Source organism: Littorina saxatilis, linkage group LG2 (genome assembly GCF_037325665.1).
Source record: "Littorina saxatilis isolate snail1 linkage group LG2, US_GU_Lsax_2.0, whole genome shotgun sequence".
In the NCBI taxonomy this organism is placed as follows: domain Eukaryota; kingdom Metazoa; phylum Mollusca; class Gastropoda; order Littorinimorpha; family Littorinidae; genus Littorina; species Littorina saxatilis.
Genome location: NC_090246.1, coordinates 14,036,472 through 14,051,565, shown reverse-complemented (window position 1 = coordinate 14,051,565; position 15,094 = coordinate 14,036,472). Strand labels below are relative to the sequence as shown.

At 45.8% G+C, this 15,094-nt stretch overlaps 2 protein-coding genes across 2 annotated transcripts in view; one reads left to right on the top strand and one right to left on the bottom strand.

Annotated features, from left to right (window-relative positions):
• The window catches only part of LOC138958263 (G protein-activated inward rectifier potassium channel 3-like), a 347,146-nt gene that overhangs the window by 321,403 nt on the left and 10,649 nt on the right, over positions 1-15,094 (top strand). The gene's annotated exons all lie outside the window — the stretch shown is intronic.
• Positions 200-15,094, bottom strand: part of LOC138958262 (TGF-beta-activated kinase 1 and MAP3K7-binding protein 1-like) — a 30,243-nt gene continuing 15,348 nt past the window's right edge. The window contains exons 6-8 of the mRNA XM_070329372.1: positions 10,825-11,053; positions 3,650-3,846; positions 200-2,058 (exon numbers count right to left, since the gene is read on the bottom strand). Of these exons, the coding sequence (XP_070185473.1) occupies positions 1,421-2,058; positions 3,650-3,846; positions 10,825-11,053 (1,064 nt within the window). The 3' untranslated portion in view covers positions 200-1,420. The remainder of the gene's footprint in view (positions 2,059-3,649; positions 3,847-10,824; positions 11,054-15,094) is intronic.

The window sequence follows — 15,094 nt, the reverse complement described above, 5'->3', positions numbered from 1 at the left end:
CTAATTGATAAGGTTTGAGTTGCAAAAACCACACTTTACAATTAGCCCTGCCACTGAAGGGACAAATCACAAAGCAATAAAGCCACACAGCGGAGAGAGTGAGAGAGAGAGAGACAGAGAAAACTGAGAAAGACAGAGTAATATGAGGCAAACACCCTCAGGCTCATATGCACAGAAATAAATGTAAAACCAATGAGGAGACGATTAGATCAGTTTATTAATTACATGTCAAATAAATATGAATTGCACAGTCTCATAAACGTAAGAAAATAGTGATAAATGCAGCTCATCATGACCGTTTTGACACAGTAACCAAGCATTACAGAATTCAAAGCACACTCCTTCTTGGGTGGAACTTCAACTTGCCATCTCAGATCTGGCCAGGCTTTTACATAGAATACGACCACCCTGCCACTTGGTCACATACCAAAAATGACCAGTCTGGGTGCTCTCTGTGCCTATTTTTAATGATTTAATTTTGTAAAAGCCCTCAGAGGCTTTTCAGAAATTAATTCATCAAAAACTTCCAACTCACCACAGCAAGCAGTTGGGGTGTTGAATGTTGGTGCATACCTAAGTGGAGCGATGATCTTATTCCATGTAAAAGCCTGGACAGATGTAAGATGGTGAGTGAAACTGTTTACACAAGGAGTGTGCCCCTTTAAGCAGTTTCAGACCTGTACATGCTGCAGAAATCAAAGCATTTATCTCTCTCACACACACACACACACACACACACACATGCACACACACACACACAAACACACATACACACACACACACACACACACTCACACACACTCTCTCAGACACAGACAAGACCATGTATTCTTGTTGATTTCGGGAACCAAATATTTTGCATCTAAATGCTAAAGGATCCCTTCTTACATTTTCCCTCTCAGAAATGCAAGCCCATAGGCAATAATACATATTTTGATTGTTAGTGTTTAGCAAAAAGCCCTCATTATGCATGCTTAGAGAAATCCCCCACCACAGAAAAAAAAATCTCTCCCCAATCCCCATCATGAAAGCTCCTTCCAATGAAACGGATCATAGGCGTTTGCCTCAAAGCTCAGTAGGCCGGCCGCGCAACAGCTGGAGATGAGACACTGAAGCAGAGATCAACAGGCAGGGGAAGACCTGGAGCCAGATCGAAAGGGCAGCCCAGGACCGTGTCGGATGGAGAATTGTCGTCGATGGCCTATGCTCCCCCGGGGGTTCATAATGGCCTAAGTAAGCTCAGTCAATTTACCTGTTTTTAAAGACTCTCGCCTCCCCTCTGATTTTCTTAGATTTTTGATGTCTTAAAAGAGGGGTTCCACTGTACTTCCCCCAATACTAAACCCTTCACTCCAACCCCTTACCAAAGCCCAACTTTGTTGCGGGTTAAAATGCGTTCTACACTTATAACAATCACAGCCTACATCTCCGGCATGCTAAGCGACTCTCCCTCCTCCTGTATGGGATCGTACATGGAGCGCGGTCGCAAGTCGCTCAGCAGGGTAGCCTGCTGATCTTCCGACATCTGGTCGAAGGCGCTGTAGAACTCGGAAAAGTCAACGTACGGCTTGATCTTTCCCTCCTCATCAAGCTGCATCTGTGACTCTCGCTGCCGACGCGAGGCAAACATCCGAACTTCGCCGCTGCTTTGAGTCGAGTCTTCCGTGCTACTGGACGTCTGCGTTCTACCGCCGCTCATAGTCGACTCTGTGTGAAGGTACTGGCTGTTGTTGGTACTACCCGGACCCGTCAGGTACTGGTTGGTAGGAGTCTTGGGAGAGTCCGTCGTCCCTTCTCCGCTGCTGGAGCTGAAGGAGGCATTGTGGGAAGGGATGTGGAGCGCTGGGGGGCGAGGCTGGGGTTGGTAGAGGGGGGTGGGGGAGCCGTGGTAGTTCAGCAGGCCCGTGGGGCTGTGGGTTGAGAGGGGGTACTTGAACTGCCGCACGAGGAGGGTGATGTCGTCGCGCTTCTGACACAGGTGTTTCTGCTGGGGGTTGCCCGTCATGTAGGTGTCGTGGTGGATCCTCACCACCTTGTCCACCACTGCCTGGGCCACGCCTGTGTCACACAACAATACAAGTAATACAACAACAAGAAACACAGTCACACAACAGGACCTGTAATCCATCCCAAAAGCTAACAACACTAATATAGTGATACAGTAGAACTCCTTTTCAGACCACCCAATTTAAGACTTCAAGAGTTTAAGACCTTGCTTTTTCACATTTTTTATTCATAACCCCTGTAAATCTACCTCCATTTTAGGACTCCCACCTTTTGTAAGACCTTTTTTTCTCTCTCACATTTTTGTTGGTCTTAAAAGGGAGGTTCCAGTGTTCAGACATGGGATTCAGAAAAAGTGATAATTAAGGGAAAAAAAAAGGTGGGGGTCTGGGGGCCGCAGAAGGCCCCCAGTAGGGTCCAGGGGCAACGCCCCTGGTCGGGGTGTCTGGGGGCTTCGCCCCCAGAAGCTGAAGGTTTTTAGTGTTTTAGACACACAAAAATGGCCCTGAAATGCATATTTCAGCTTAATCATAGCCCCCCCCCCTCCTCCCTTTCTCTTCCTTCCCATGTTTCTCAAATTAATAGTTTTACGCTAAGACTCAAAATAAGGAGGAGAGAGAGAGAGAGAGAGAGAGAGAGAGAGAGAGAGAGAGAGAGAGAGAGAGAGAGAGAGGCGGGGATGGGGGGGGGGGGGTGGTGGCGTGTGACGGTGTGGTTTCAATGTTCTTACCTTGTCGGTGCCAAACGACCCCAGTGACTGATTACACGACTGGGTTTTCAGGATAGTCAGGTGCTTGTTGCTTTTCAAGTGGCTTTTGAGGGCAGTCTTTCCATTGGAACCGTAGTTGATAACATTAACATCGTTGCACAAAGTGCACTGAGCTTTTCCCGGCAAGTTGATTTTAGCAAAAGCATCGCCAACTTTCAGTTTCACGTCTTGTGTCTTCTGGCCTTTCTCGTATTTCCAGCTCAATGATACAACTTCATCGAGCCAGTCGAATCTCCAGAGATTTTTCTTGTACTTCTGCTGGTCAATTTCCCGGGATAGAACGGTTTCGTCTCGCTTTAGCTTCCTCATCATTTTGGCAAGTGGCTCGAAGCGATGTAAAAATGGCGCCGAATCATTCTCATACGGTATGCTTATACTGAATCCCCGATAGCTACGTTGAAACGGTGACTGTAGGAGACAAAGACACAGAGCGCGTTCCCATACAGATCGACCAGCAACAGTCTGACCGTTTTAGGAACCAACCGTTCAAGAATAGTATGGAATGGAGCGTCGCGATCAGCGGACCGGCCGAAAAACTTGGGTCTATACCTACATATACCCCAAAATTTTCTCAGCGGATTTGCACGAATCTCAAGAATGATCCCTGGAGCCTAAAAATTTACGGAATTCCGTAATTTTACGGAAGAATCCCATGTCTGAGTGTTCTATTTTCTTTAAACAAATAACAACTAAATCAGCCAGCAAAGATGTTTCCTAAAAACATGATTCCACAAGCCCATACCACATAACATACATAGGCACACACCCACACACATGCAAGCACACACACACATGCAAGCACACACACGCAAACACATACGCATGCACACACACACACATGCATACACACTAACACCCAAACATACACAAAATTACCATTCAGTGTAGTCTGCATAGAAAATTCTGTTGCGACCATCATGGCGATGTCTGCGTTCACCCTATCCGTGTGAGTAGCCTCAGTCAGCGAGTGATAAAGGCCGTCGGACATTATGATGAGGAAGGCACAGCTGTCGTCGACTGGAAAACCACCTTCAACGAAGGGGTCAGCTATAACTGGTTCTTTGTATGCACCACTGAAACAAATCACAGAGAATTCAAGATAATTATGAGAAACAAAGGAACGTATTCAGTTATAACTGGTTCTTTGGATGCACCACTGAAACAAAACACAGAGAATTCAAGATAATTATGAGAAACAAAGGAACGTATTCAGTTATAACTGGTTCTTTGGATGCACCACTGAAACAAAACACAGAGAATTCAAGATCTGAGAAACAAGGGGAAGTAAGTAATAACTGGTTCTTTGAATGCACCACTGAAACCAAACAGAGAGAATTCAAGATAATTATGAGTAACAAAGGGACGTATTCAGTTATAAGTGTCAGTTTAGAGGAACGATAAATTGTTTTTAAACTGAAGGTGAGGCGATGGTATTTAGGACTGGACAAGGATGGTGAGAAAGGGGGAAGGAATGGAGATAGCGGATGTGGGCGGGGCCTAGAAGTAAGGAGGGAGGGGGGAGGGTGTTGTAGTGGAGGTTTTGGCGCCAAACTTTCTGGCAAGGGAGTGCCAGAGGATACACGCGCGCTCTTGCATTAGCGGCAAAGCAGCGGCAGCAGCGGCAGCAGCATTGAAGTGCGCGCGTCGGAAATTGAACATTATTTGGTGATCATGTCCGAAATAGAACAATGGTGTAAGGAGTCAAACCTTCCTTCAGCGGTGACCAGCGTCCTCGTCAAAGAGGGGTTCGATTCGTTGGCGGCCCTCAAATGTGTCGAGCCGGAGGATTTGGACTCCCTGAGTGCCAACATGAAAAGGGGGCATCTTGCCCTGCTTCGGGCAGGGATTAAAACCCTGCAAGCAAAAGATGGGGGAGGCCCCATGAGCAACGACACCGCCAGAGGTGCCAGTGGTTTGGCGGAATTGTTGGGGCGACTCAACATGGACGGTTCGCCAGTGACGCCGGCAAGACCTAAAGGTGAGGGATTAAAAATCATCGATTTTGTTTCATCCTCGTAGGCTGTGGAGGAGGAGGTGTCTCTTGGCGGAGGGGTGACAATCAAATTACCCAATACAAAGCCGAAGTTAGATCGGGTGTCACCCTCCGCCTGGATTGTGGCAAATGCCAGAATCATGGCCACACTCCTGTCCCGGGATAAAGACTTTGTTGTAGCGGCCTATCTACGCTACACAGAGATGGTGGGGGAGTTAGGCTGCCGTTTCACCTGGCAGTCTGTGCTCATCTTCGACAACGAATATCGACAGCGTCAGGCGGCCGACAAATTGTCCTGGGGGACCGAAGCACCACACCTGGCGACAGTTGTGCTTCGGGAGCGGGCTACGCCAACCATCAAGAAGTCTGGCGGCAACGGCGGAGCCAGTGGCGCGCACCGACAGCGACCGACAGGATCCGGGGGCAAAGAGGTGTGCCTGCAGTACAACAAGGGGTCATGCGCCTATGGTCCACGTTGTATCTACGAGCACGCGTGCAGCAGCTGCGGCGAGGACCATCCCACAACCCAGCACTCAGCGAACCCTGGCAGCCACCCCCTGATATAGGATCCAGCACAGCAAATTGTCTCTACGGCCAAGGTAGGCCCCAACCACTCTAGTCCTTATGCAGCACAGAACCCTGACAATTGTAACTTTCTCTGTGGTAGTTCTTCCATTAGCGCAAAACTTCATATTTGGCAAAATGAGCTGGTAGATGATAGCGATAAGACCTTTTTGTTGGATGGCATAGAACACGGTTTTCGCATTATTGCAAGAGGCAGTGTAGTAACACCAGTAGAACATAAGAACCACAAATCAGCGATACAGCATAAAGTAGCAGTAGAGCAGGAACTCATAGATCAGATAAATAAAGGAAACTACGTTATTGCTTCAAAGAAGCCTACCATAGTTAGTGCCTTGGCAGCTATACCAAAAAACGATAAAGAAATCAGACTCATTCACGATGGCAGCAGACCTTATGGACAAGCAATGAACGATTACTCAATACCGGAAAGTGTTAAATTTCAAACATTAAGAGATGCCTGTAAATTAGCAAAGAGCGGATATTGGTGCGCTAAAGTTGACCTTCAAGCAGCATACAGATCTGTGTGTATCCACCCAGAGAACTATCAGGTAACTGGACTCAAATGGGTTTTTGGTGATGACAAAACACCTACTTATCTTTTTGACAGCAGACTGCCGTTTGGCAGTAACGTAGGTCCCGCTCATTTCCATAGGATTTCACAGGCTGTGAGACGGTGTATGATTAGACGAGGAATGAGTGGAGTAGTGGCCTATATTGATGATTTTTTGTTAGCAACAGAAACAAAAGAAGAGTGTGAAAAAATGCTTTTTACTTTGATTAGATTACTCAGAGAATTAGGATTTAACATCAGTTGGAAGAAAGTGGTGGGGCCTACCCAGCGCATCACCTTCCTGGGGGTGGACATTGACACCCAGGCCTGCACACTGTCGTTGGGCAACGACAAGATACAACAGCTACGACAGAAGCTACAGCAGTTTCAGCGGAAACAACGCGCAAGCAAGCAGCAGCTACAGAGCCTCGCAGGCTCTCTCAACTGGGCGTCATGTGTGGTTCGGGGAGGCAGATTTTTTCTCCGTCGCATACTTGACGCACAAAAACCTTTGCAGCAGCAAAAGCACAAAACTAGACTTACAAAAGCCTTTCATGAAGACTTGCAATGGTGGTTGGCTTTTCTTACAGTGTTCAATGGTACCGTGTATTTTCATCAACATGCTACGCAGCATGTGTATGTCGATGCGTGCAATACAGCAGCAGGAGCCTTTTACCAAAGTGACTGGGTTTATACTTGTTTTGAAAAGGACATTCCCGCAGCAAAAAACCTGCACATAAATTTCAAGGAAATCATTGCAGTCGTGAAAGCAGTTGAACGCTGGTCGCACTTGTGGGCAGGAAAAAGCGTGGTTTTCCACACTGATAGTACTGTTGCTAAAGGTGTCATAAACAAAGGACGATCGACGAACACTTACGTTAATTGTCTGTTACGAAAAATGGCGTGGGAATGTGCTAAGACAAATTGTAATATTTCTGCGGTGCATGTGGCAGGATCGGTTAATATTATGGCTGACAGTATCTCACGCCTCCACGAAGGGAAGTTGGACCAATTAGTGGACTTGTTATCATGGTACCACCACGGACGCAGACCCGCAATCTTTTGGGAAGATCATATGTCAAGTGCGACGCTTGCCTTTCTTGGTTGCAGGTGCGGCTACGGCTAGTCTGGGTGCGGAACTGAAGAGAGAGGTGGCAGGTTATCGCGCCCTGAACTTTGCGGACAGTACCAAAAAGACTTACCAGACTCACTTAAATTCCTACCTACAGTTCTGTGACTCTATGAACATTCTTCCGGTGCCAGCGTCAGAGCAAACTGTGGCACAGTATGCTGCGTTCCTTGCGAGGCGCATCAAACCAGCGTCGGTGAAACAGTACCTCAACATAATTCGCATTCTTCATTTGGAATGTGGCGAACAGCACCCATATAGAGACTCTTGGTATGTCAAAACCACCCTGAAGGGAATTGACAAAGGCATGGGGTGTCCTCCTACGAGAAAGACGCCGATTACTCCTGAAGTGCCACTATCAATTCGCAAAGAACTAAACTTTTTGTATGCTGAAGACTGTGTGTTTTGGGCGGCTTGTTTGGTTCTTTTCTTTGGACTGTTGAGGAAGTCAAACCTCTTTCAAGACGATGGCACTTTTGACCCGACAAAACAGCTGACTAGAGACAGCTTCCTTATGACCGAACATGACTGTGTTACAATTGTGGTGACGTGGAGTAAAACGATCCAACGCAAAGAAAAAACACTAGCTATCAGATTACCTGTGTTATTGGATCATCCTCTGTGCCCCGTTACTGCGGTAACTGCAATGTTTCGGATCTTGGGCGCGGCACCCTCGAAGTCCCAAGCCTTTCCACTCAAAGGTTCCAAATTTAATAAACGCTTGCGTCTTGTTACTGCAGCTGCTGCGGGGAATTTTAGTGGTCACAGTTTTAGAAGGGGCGGCGCAACGTGGACTATGTCTTGCGGAGTCCCGGGGAAAATTGTTAAACTCATGGGAGACTGGGCAAGCACCTGTTACTTATCGTACTTAGACCAAATACCAAATAATATTATAGACAAGTACAGATCTCTTTTCTCCGATAAATTACCTAAACACTGATTACCGATTCTCGTCTATTGGGCAAAGGAAGGGCTTCCTTGGTTGGGAGAAGTCCACAGACAACTGTATTGTTGATGTCCGTTAAGTGATATCAAATGTATGTATGTGTCTGTTGACCTGTATGAAAAAGAGGAAAGTAAATGGCCCCCCTGGTTTTGCCCAATGTACGAGACTCGTGAACAGTCGTTATCTTTGGAATGTCTGCGAGAGAATGGAGGGAGAGTCACTGAGTACATCTCTGGGGTGAGAGTCTGTGTGTGGCCCACAAGGGCGGAGGGGGGAAGATGAGGGGAGGTGAGGGGGGGGGGGGGGGGGGGGTGCGTCAAGGAGCGGAAGTTTAAGTGTCAGTTTAGAGGAACGATAAATTGTTTTTAAACTGAAGGTGAGGCGATGGTATTTAGGACTGGACAAGGATGGTGAGGAAGGGGGAAGGAATGGAGATAGCGGATGTGGGCGGGGCCTAGAAGTAAGGAGGGAGGGGGGAGGGTGTTGTAGTGGAGGTTTTTGGCGCCAAACTTTCTGGCAAGGGAGTGCCAGAGGATACACGCGCGCTCTTGCATTAGCGGCAAAGCAGCGGCAGCAGCATTGAAGTGCGCGCGTCGGAAATTGAACATTATTTGCCCCACCAACCAACCCCTATCCACCCCCATGGCAATTTGCTGGATTTCGTCCTATGTCGATAAAGACTTCTACTATGCCTTATCAAATGCATGATGTTTGCTTATTATCACCTGATCATATTTCCATCGTACGTTTCCGTCGTTGGACGTATGTGTATTCTTTCACTTCATTGAAAAAGGGGGGCTTATGTGTTTTCGTTAAATAACATGTTGTAATTGATTGAATTGTGTGTCGATTTGTTACCGATGTTAGTTTTAGGGTTTTTATTTTCATTTTATTACTGTAATGTTAATGTGTGTGGAGAAGTCCACAGACAACTGTATTGTTGATGTCCGTTAAGTAATATCAAAACAAAAGGGGTCAGCTATGACTGGTTCTTTGGATGCACCACTGAAACAAAACACAGAGAATTCAAGATCTGAGAAACAAGGGGAAGTAAGTAATAACTGGTTCTTTGGATGCAACACTGAAACAAAACAGAGAGAATTCAAGATAATTATGAGAAACAAAGGAACGTATTCAGTTATAACTGGTTCTTTGGATGCACCACTGAAACAAAACACAGAGAATTCAAGATAATTATGAGAAACAAAGGAACGTATTCAGTTATAACTGGTTCTTTGGATGCACCACTCAAACAAAACACAGAGAATTCAAGATCTGAGTAACAAAGGGACGTATTCCGTTATAATTGGTTCTTTGGATGCACCACTGAAACAAAACACAGAGAATTCAAAATAATTATGAGAAACAAAGGAACGTATTCAGTTATAACTGGTTCTTTGAATGCACCACTGAAACCAAACAGAGAGAATTCAAGATAATTATGAGTAACAAAGGGACGTATTCAGTTATAACTGGTTCTTTGGATGCACAACTGAAACAAAACACAGAGAATTCAAGATCTGAGAAACAAGGGGAAGTCAGTAATAACTGGTTCTTTGGATGCACCACTGAAACAAAACACAAGAGAATTCAAGATCTGAGAAACAAGGGGAAGTAAGTAATAACTGGTTCTTTGGATGCACTGTACCACTAAAACAAAACACAGAGAATTCAAGATCTGAGAAACAAAAGGGGTCAGCTATGACTGGTTCTTTGGATGCACCACTGAAACAAAACACAAGAGAATTCAAGATCTGAGAAATATGTCTCTGTATTCCAACTTATCACTCTGCTTCTGTTTTGTTTTCTTTCACATGCATTTTCCCTTCTTTTTTGACGGGTTTCTGGACAGCAAACTCTAAAACAAATTCTTTTCATCACAAAAGCGATCTTTGGGATTGACTGACGTAGTCCGGAAGAATTCATGCATCAACTTACGTCACGTATTCGACGTCATCACTTCGCATACCTTATGGTCTCGGTATTTCGTTGGCCTTCATATTTCCTACTTGGAAAATGACCCTCAAAGCTAACCGAGACTAGTTGAGGTTGTATCAATGCGCCTCGCGAGCAGGTGGTTAATGGCTTTTTTAGCGAGTGGTTATCGACAATTAATGACCGGTAAATTTTAATGAGTTGGGGCATTCTGACCAATCACAGGATCGGTTTCATTAAAACGCCAACTTGATTGAATTACAATTTCCTGGTAGCTTCCTTGATTAAATCTGATTTTCTCAGATTTTTGGAGGTCTTAAGAGTAATCAGCTTTCTATCATTTAACTGTTTCACGTCAGGGGCGGGGATGTAGCTCAGTCGGTAGCGCGCTGGATTTGTATCCAGTTGGCCGCTGTCAGCGTGAGTTCGTCCCCACGTTCGGCGAGAGATTTATTTCTCAGAGTCAACTTTGTGTGCAGACTCTCCTCGGTGTCCGAACACCCCCGTGTGTACACGCAAGCACAAGACCAAGTGCGCACGAAAAAGATCCTGTAATCCATGTCAGAGTTCGGTGGGTTATAGAAACACGAAAATACCCAGCATGCTTCCTCCGAAAGCGGCGTATGGCTGCCTAAATGGCGGGGTAAAAACAGTCATACACATAAAAGCCGTGGGAGTTTCAGCCCATGAACGAACAAACAAACAAACTGTTTCACGTCGAACTCCTGTTTCACAGACTAACAAGCAAACAAAAATCACTTCTATTCTAATCTGTGAATACACAAACAAAAAATACAAATAGCTCTCCCGCACATCTTGTGAACATGAATAATTCTGTAACTGAAAAGTGTCAACAACAAAACAAAATGCAAGTTGCAACAGCAGAAAAATAAACAACACAGGTTCACTTTACCTCAGATAATCAATATCCCGGTAGCCTCCCTTGACATGGTAGTCCCCAATGCATCTCGTGCAGTTAGAATTGCCGATGGTTTTGAGCGTCTTGAGTTTCTCAACGTCCAGACCAAGGGAAGCAAGACGCTCCTGCTCCACCGTATCGTCGATGGTGTGATCATTGGATAACTGCATCACCGTCAGCACTCCGTCTTGCGCTGTCTTCACTAGCAGAGCTCTTGAGTCGCCTGAAAATAGTTGTGATGATGTTCATAGTAGGAGACAGAAATACGGTGGAAACCTCAATTTAATACCACAAAAAAAAATTCCGATGAGATCAGGTCTTAACAAGAAGAGCAAACGCTCGATCGAGTCACTTTCGCAGTTCTGAATATTATATGAGGCATCAGATGGACAGGAAGAAATTGCTATTCACAACACAATGAGTCACGTTCACATAAAATTTGAGCCCGGTCACTTTTATAGTTTCCGAGAAAAGCCCAATGTTAAGTTGTGTGTTGCCGAACAGAAAAGGCTAGTTATCTCCCTTGTTTTTCTGATAACGTTCGTAAAAGGCTACAGATGTAAATACTTTGATGTAAAGAATAATCCTACAAAGTTTCAATCACATCCGATGAACTTTGTCAAAGATATAAAATGTCTAATTTTTCCTTTGACGCTGACCTGTGACCTTGAAAAAGGTCAAAGGTCAACGAAACCATCGTTAAAGTGTAGAGGTCATTGGAGGTCACGACTAAACAAAATATGAGCCCGATCGCTTTGATAGTTTCCGAGAAAAGTCCAACGTTAAGGTGGTGTCTACGGCCGGCCGGCCGGCCGGCCGGACAGACTAACACTGACCGATTACATAGAGTCACTTTTTCTCAAGTGACTCAAAAAGGAGGGAGTCTTACAATAGGGGTAAATTTACAGAGTTTAACACTTTCTACCCCAACCATGTTGACTAATTAAAAATTTTAGTAATAAATTTTCATTTGATTAATATACTTACCCAACTCACATATAGCAATTAACCCTGGTTCAGTGCTGGTATCGCTGTACGCGTCCCCTTGGTAACAAGAAAGACGCCTCTAAAAAAGAGTGACCGAGACCCGTAAGGGTGACTAGGCCAGCCCGGAAACGAGACTGCCTTCCGTATGCGCGCGCATACTCCGCCATATGCATCATTCTAAAACGAAGCCCAACTCACTTCTTTTTTAGACATATATAACCCCACAGCGGGGAGGCGGGAGGGAATAAACGATGTGAGTTGGGTAAGTATATTAATCAAATGAAAATTTATTACTAAAATTTTTAATTAAATTACATATCTTACCCAACTCACATATAGCAGATTGCTACTAAAGGTTGGAGGGCACTATCCCAATTAGGAATCGAGATTTTGTCCTGCCTCTACCAGAGCAGGTAACCCAGAAACGCATCCTGTCTCAAGGCATAGATATCCCTGAGAAAGACATCAATGAAGAACCTTTCCAGAAAGCCAGTAAGCCGACTCAAGAACTTCCGCCAGGAGATTAAAATGAAGATCAACTAGCGTGGAAGCCCAATCTTTTGCCTCATGAGGCCTGGCTGTAGTAAAGGGCAAGACTGCCCTGCCATTCCCTGCCTGACTCTGCCACCAGCCAAGAGCTTGCCTAGCTATGGTGGAGACCCACTCGGCTAACGAGACTTTCGACATATCTCTAAACCGTACCATGATGAAAGAGATAAAAAGAAGTTTCTGAGTCTCCAAAACGAGAGTGCACAGTCCGAAACAGAAATCTGCTGAGGGCTCTAACAGGACAAAAATGTACATCAGGATCTCCAAGAGCAATAAACTTGCTCAAGAGAGGAAAGTTGAGTCCGCGCCACCCGAAGAGAGAGGACTGACTGCTCCCCCCCCCTTTTAATTCCTTGCCAACACTTGAAGGCATGCCTAAACAATGTGGCAGTCTATAAAGCTAAGGTTGACTTAAGTAAGTCATTACCTCCACCAAAGTCGATAGAAAAACTTTCTATCCTTAACCAGTGTTTAACGTCGTTTCTAACCGTTCAGGGTTAAAAAGCGACGGAGTTGCAAAATAAGAACAAGAGCTGTTAGAATCAATAATCTGAAAAGATCCATGCAAGCTAGACAAATCATTGAACTCGAAATGATCAAAAGGCTAAATATGGCTCTGGAGGAGCCAGAATCTTGCTAAAAGGTTTAAAATGTGCACAAAGCTGGATTCTCCAAATTCTGCTTACTTGCCAGAAAATTTGAAGGAACCCTAAGAACCATAGATCAGTCTTTCCCCAAAAAGCTGTCCATAGCAAACCTAGCCAGAAAAAACCTTCTGCATAGAACACAGAAACTCTGAACCAAATCCAGAGTTGAGGCAGAAGCCCCTAAGTAACTCAAGTGAACCCTTACAGCAGACATTCAAGTAATTCCGAAGTGAGAAAGCAAAGATGCCTTCTTGCCAGCCTAAAGAGGTCTGGAAACCAAGATTGCAAAGACCCGTACTGTGCGACCAACAGGTCGCCCAAACTAACTCAAAAAGAGCCCTGTGAAAGCGAGGGTATGGAGCCCCAACCCAAAGTGGATAACAGCCAGCCTGAAGCTTTTCGTTTGGAAACGAAAAACAGCCAAGACCTGCCCTGCGCTTTCTTTTTACCGTGAGATTCTCTTAGTTAGAGAACCCGCGTGCCTAGAAGCGGGCTCAAAAAGAGACCTTTCAAACAAGAAAGAGATTAACCTCTAGCCAACAGAATAATACTTAAAGGGCAGAGGCTTACTCTCAGGTAAAAAACGGCAAAGTAAAATCTTTGTATATGAGTCCAGTCGGACCACAAAGATAACCTGTTAAACGTAACCGCCCGAGCGAGAGACTAAAAGCAAGTTTCGTTCAAACGAGCCAATCATAAAGAAAAGATGCCGCAATCTCCCAGAGCTAGGAGACCTTGATCTAACAGACAGACTCTCCTTGCTATCGCCATCACCAAACCCGAGGGCGGTTCCATAGAACGAAAAGCAAGAGAACCTAAGTCCTTAAGCTTGGAGTTACCCGAAGCCTACAGAAAGCGCTCCGCGAGTGACACGCTACTTGGGCGTAAGAAACAAGCTAAAGCACCACCACCACCACAGGCAAATAGTCGTGCGTTGCCCACAAATGTAGAGGTGACAAAGAAGACTCGCTTGCGAAAACTTCCGCAAGAACAAGATAACCCCGCCAGAGGATCTAAGAACTTAACACTCGAAGATTCTCCTCAGAAAGCTCAAACCAACTACAAAATGCCGCGAACCGCGACACAGCTGAAGTATGAGCCTCCCCATTTCCTCCTCTTGTTCCAGCATCATAACGAACAACGAAATGATGAGAACCAGTCACTCATCCCGATAAGGCAAAAACTTGCCAACAATCGGAAAAGTTTTGAAAAGTTTCAAACGTCATAACACCATGCCAGATCTCCATCCACCTGACTCACGCCAGCTGGAAGACTGGAAGAGAAGGTGAAAACAGCCTGTAAAAAAGGCAAAGGAACCGCAGAAACGGAACCAGAAGCCAAAAGCTGAAAAGTGCCGACCACCAACACCACAGTGTTAACAGTAGAAGAATATCCCGTCCTGCACCCAGAAGTCACAGCCGCAAAAGCGAAAGCGCAACAGGCCGTGGATAAGCAAACATCAGGACCAACCGGTTGCACAGAAACACAACGGACGATCCCGTTGAACCTCGAACCATTTCAGCTGGGAGCGCCACTGCACTTGCTAACTTGAAACAGAACCTAAAATCAGTGCTTAACAGAAAAACAGGAGCACCTTAATCTTAACAGCCTTCATGCACCTCCGTGCAATCCGGAAGCTGACTCCATGCTAGACTAAATCTCCAACAAGGAATCAGCCCTACTGCTCGCTTCCTGCCCCCCTGCTCGGTATCAAAGGTAGGAAAGTGACCCCCAGAGAGACTCGCATGGTCAACCCAAGAATCACCCAGCCCACCAACTTCCTGCCCCCAGGGCGGAAGCTTACGTTGCCTAGGGCTCTTAGCCGCTGCTGAACGTGCGCCAGAAAGCGGAAGAACAGACACGGTTTCAACACTTCACCGCACAAAGCTAGCTACCTCCTGCGAACGTACACCACTTTCACCGGAGAACCCGGCTACACGCGGCCCTTTGCCAACTCCAGGGCAATGGACAACGATTACCGGAAGCTGAAGTGAACATCCTGTTCCTCCGAACTTCCAGAAGCCATCAAACCGGATAGAGGTGGAGGAAGTAAAGCTTTGCTCTCAACCACCCCCTCCAGT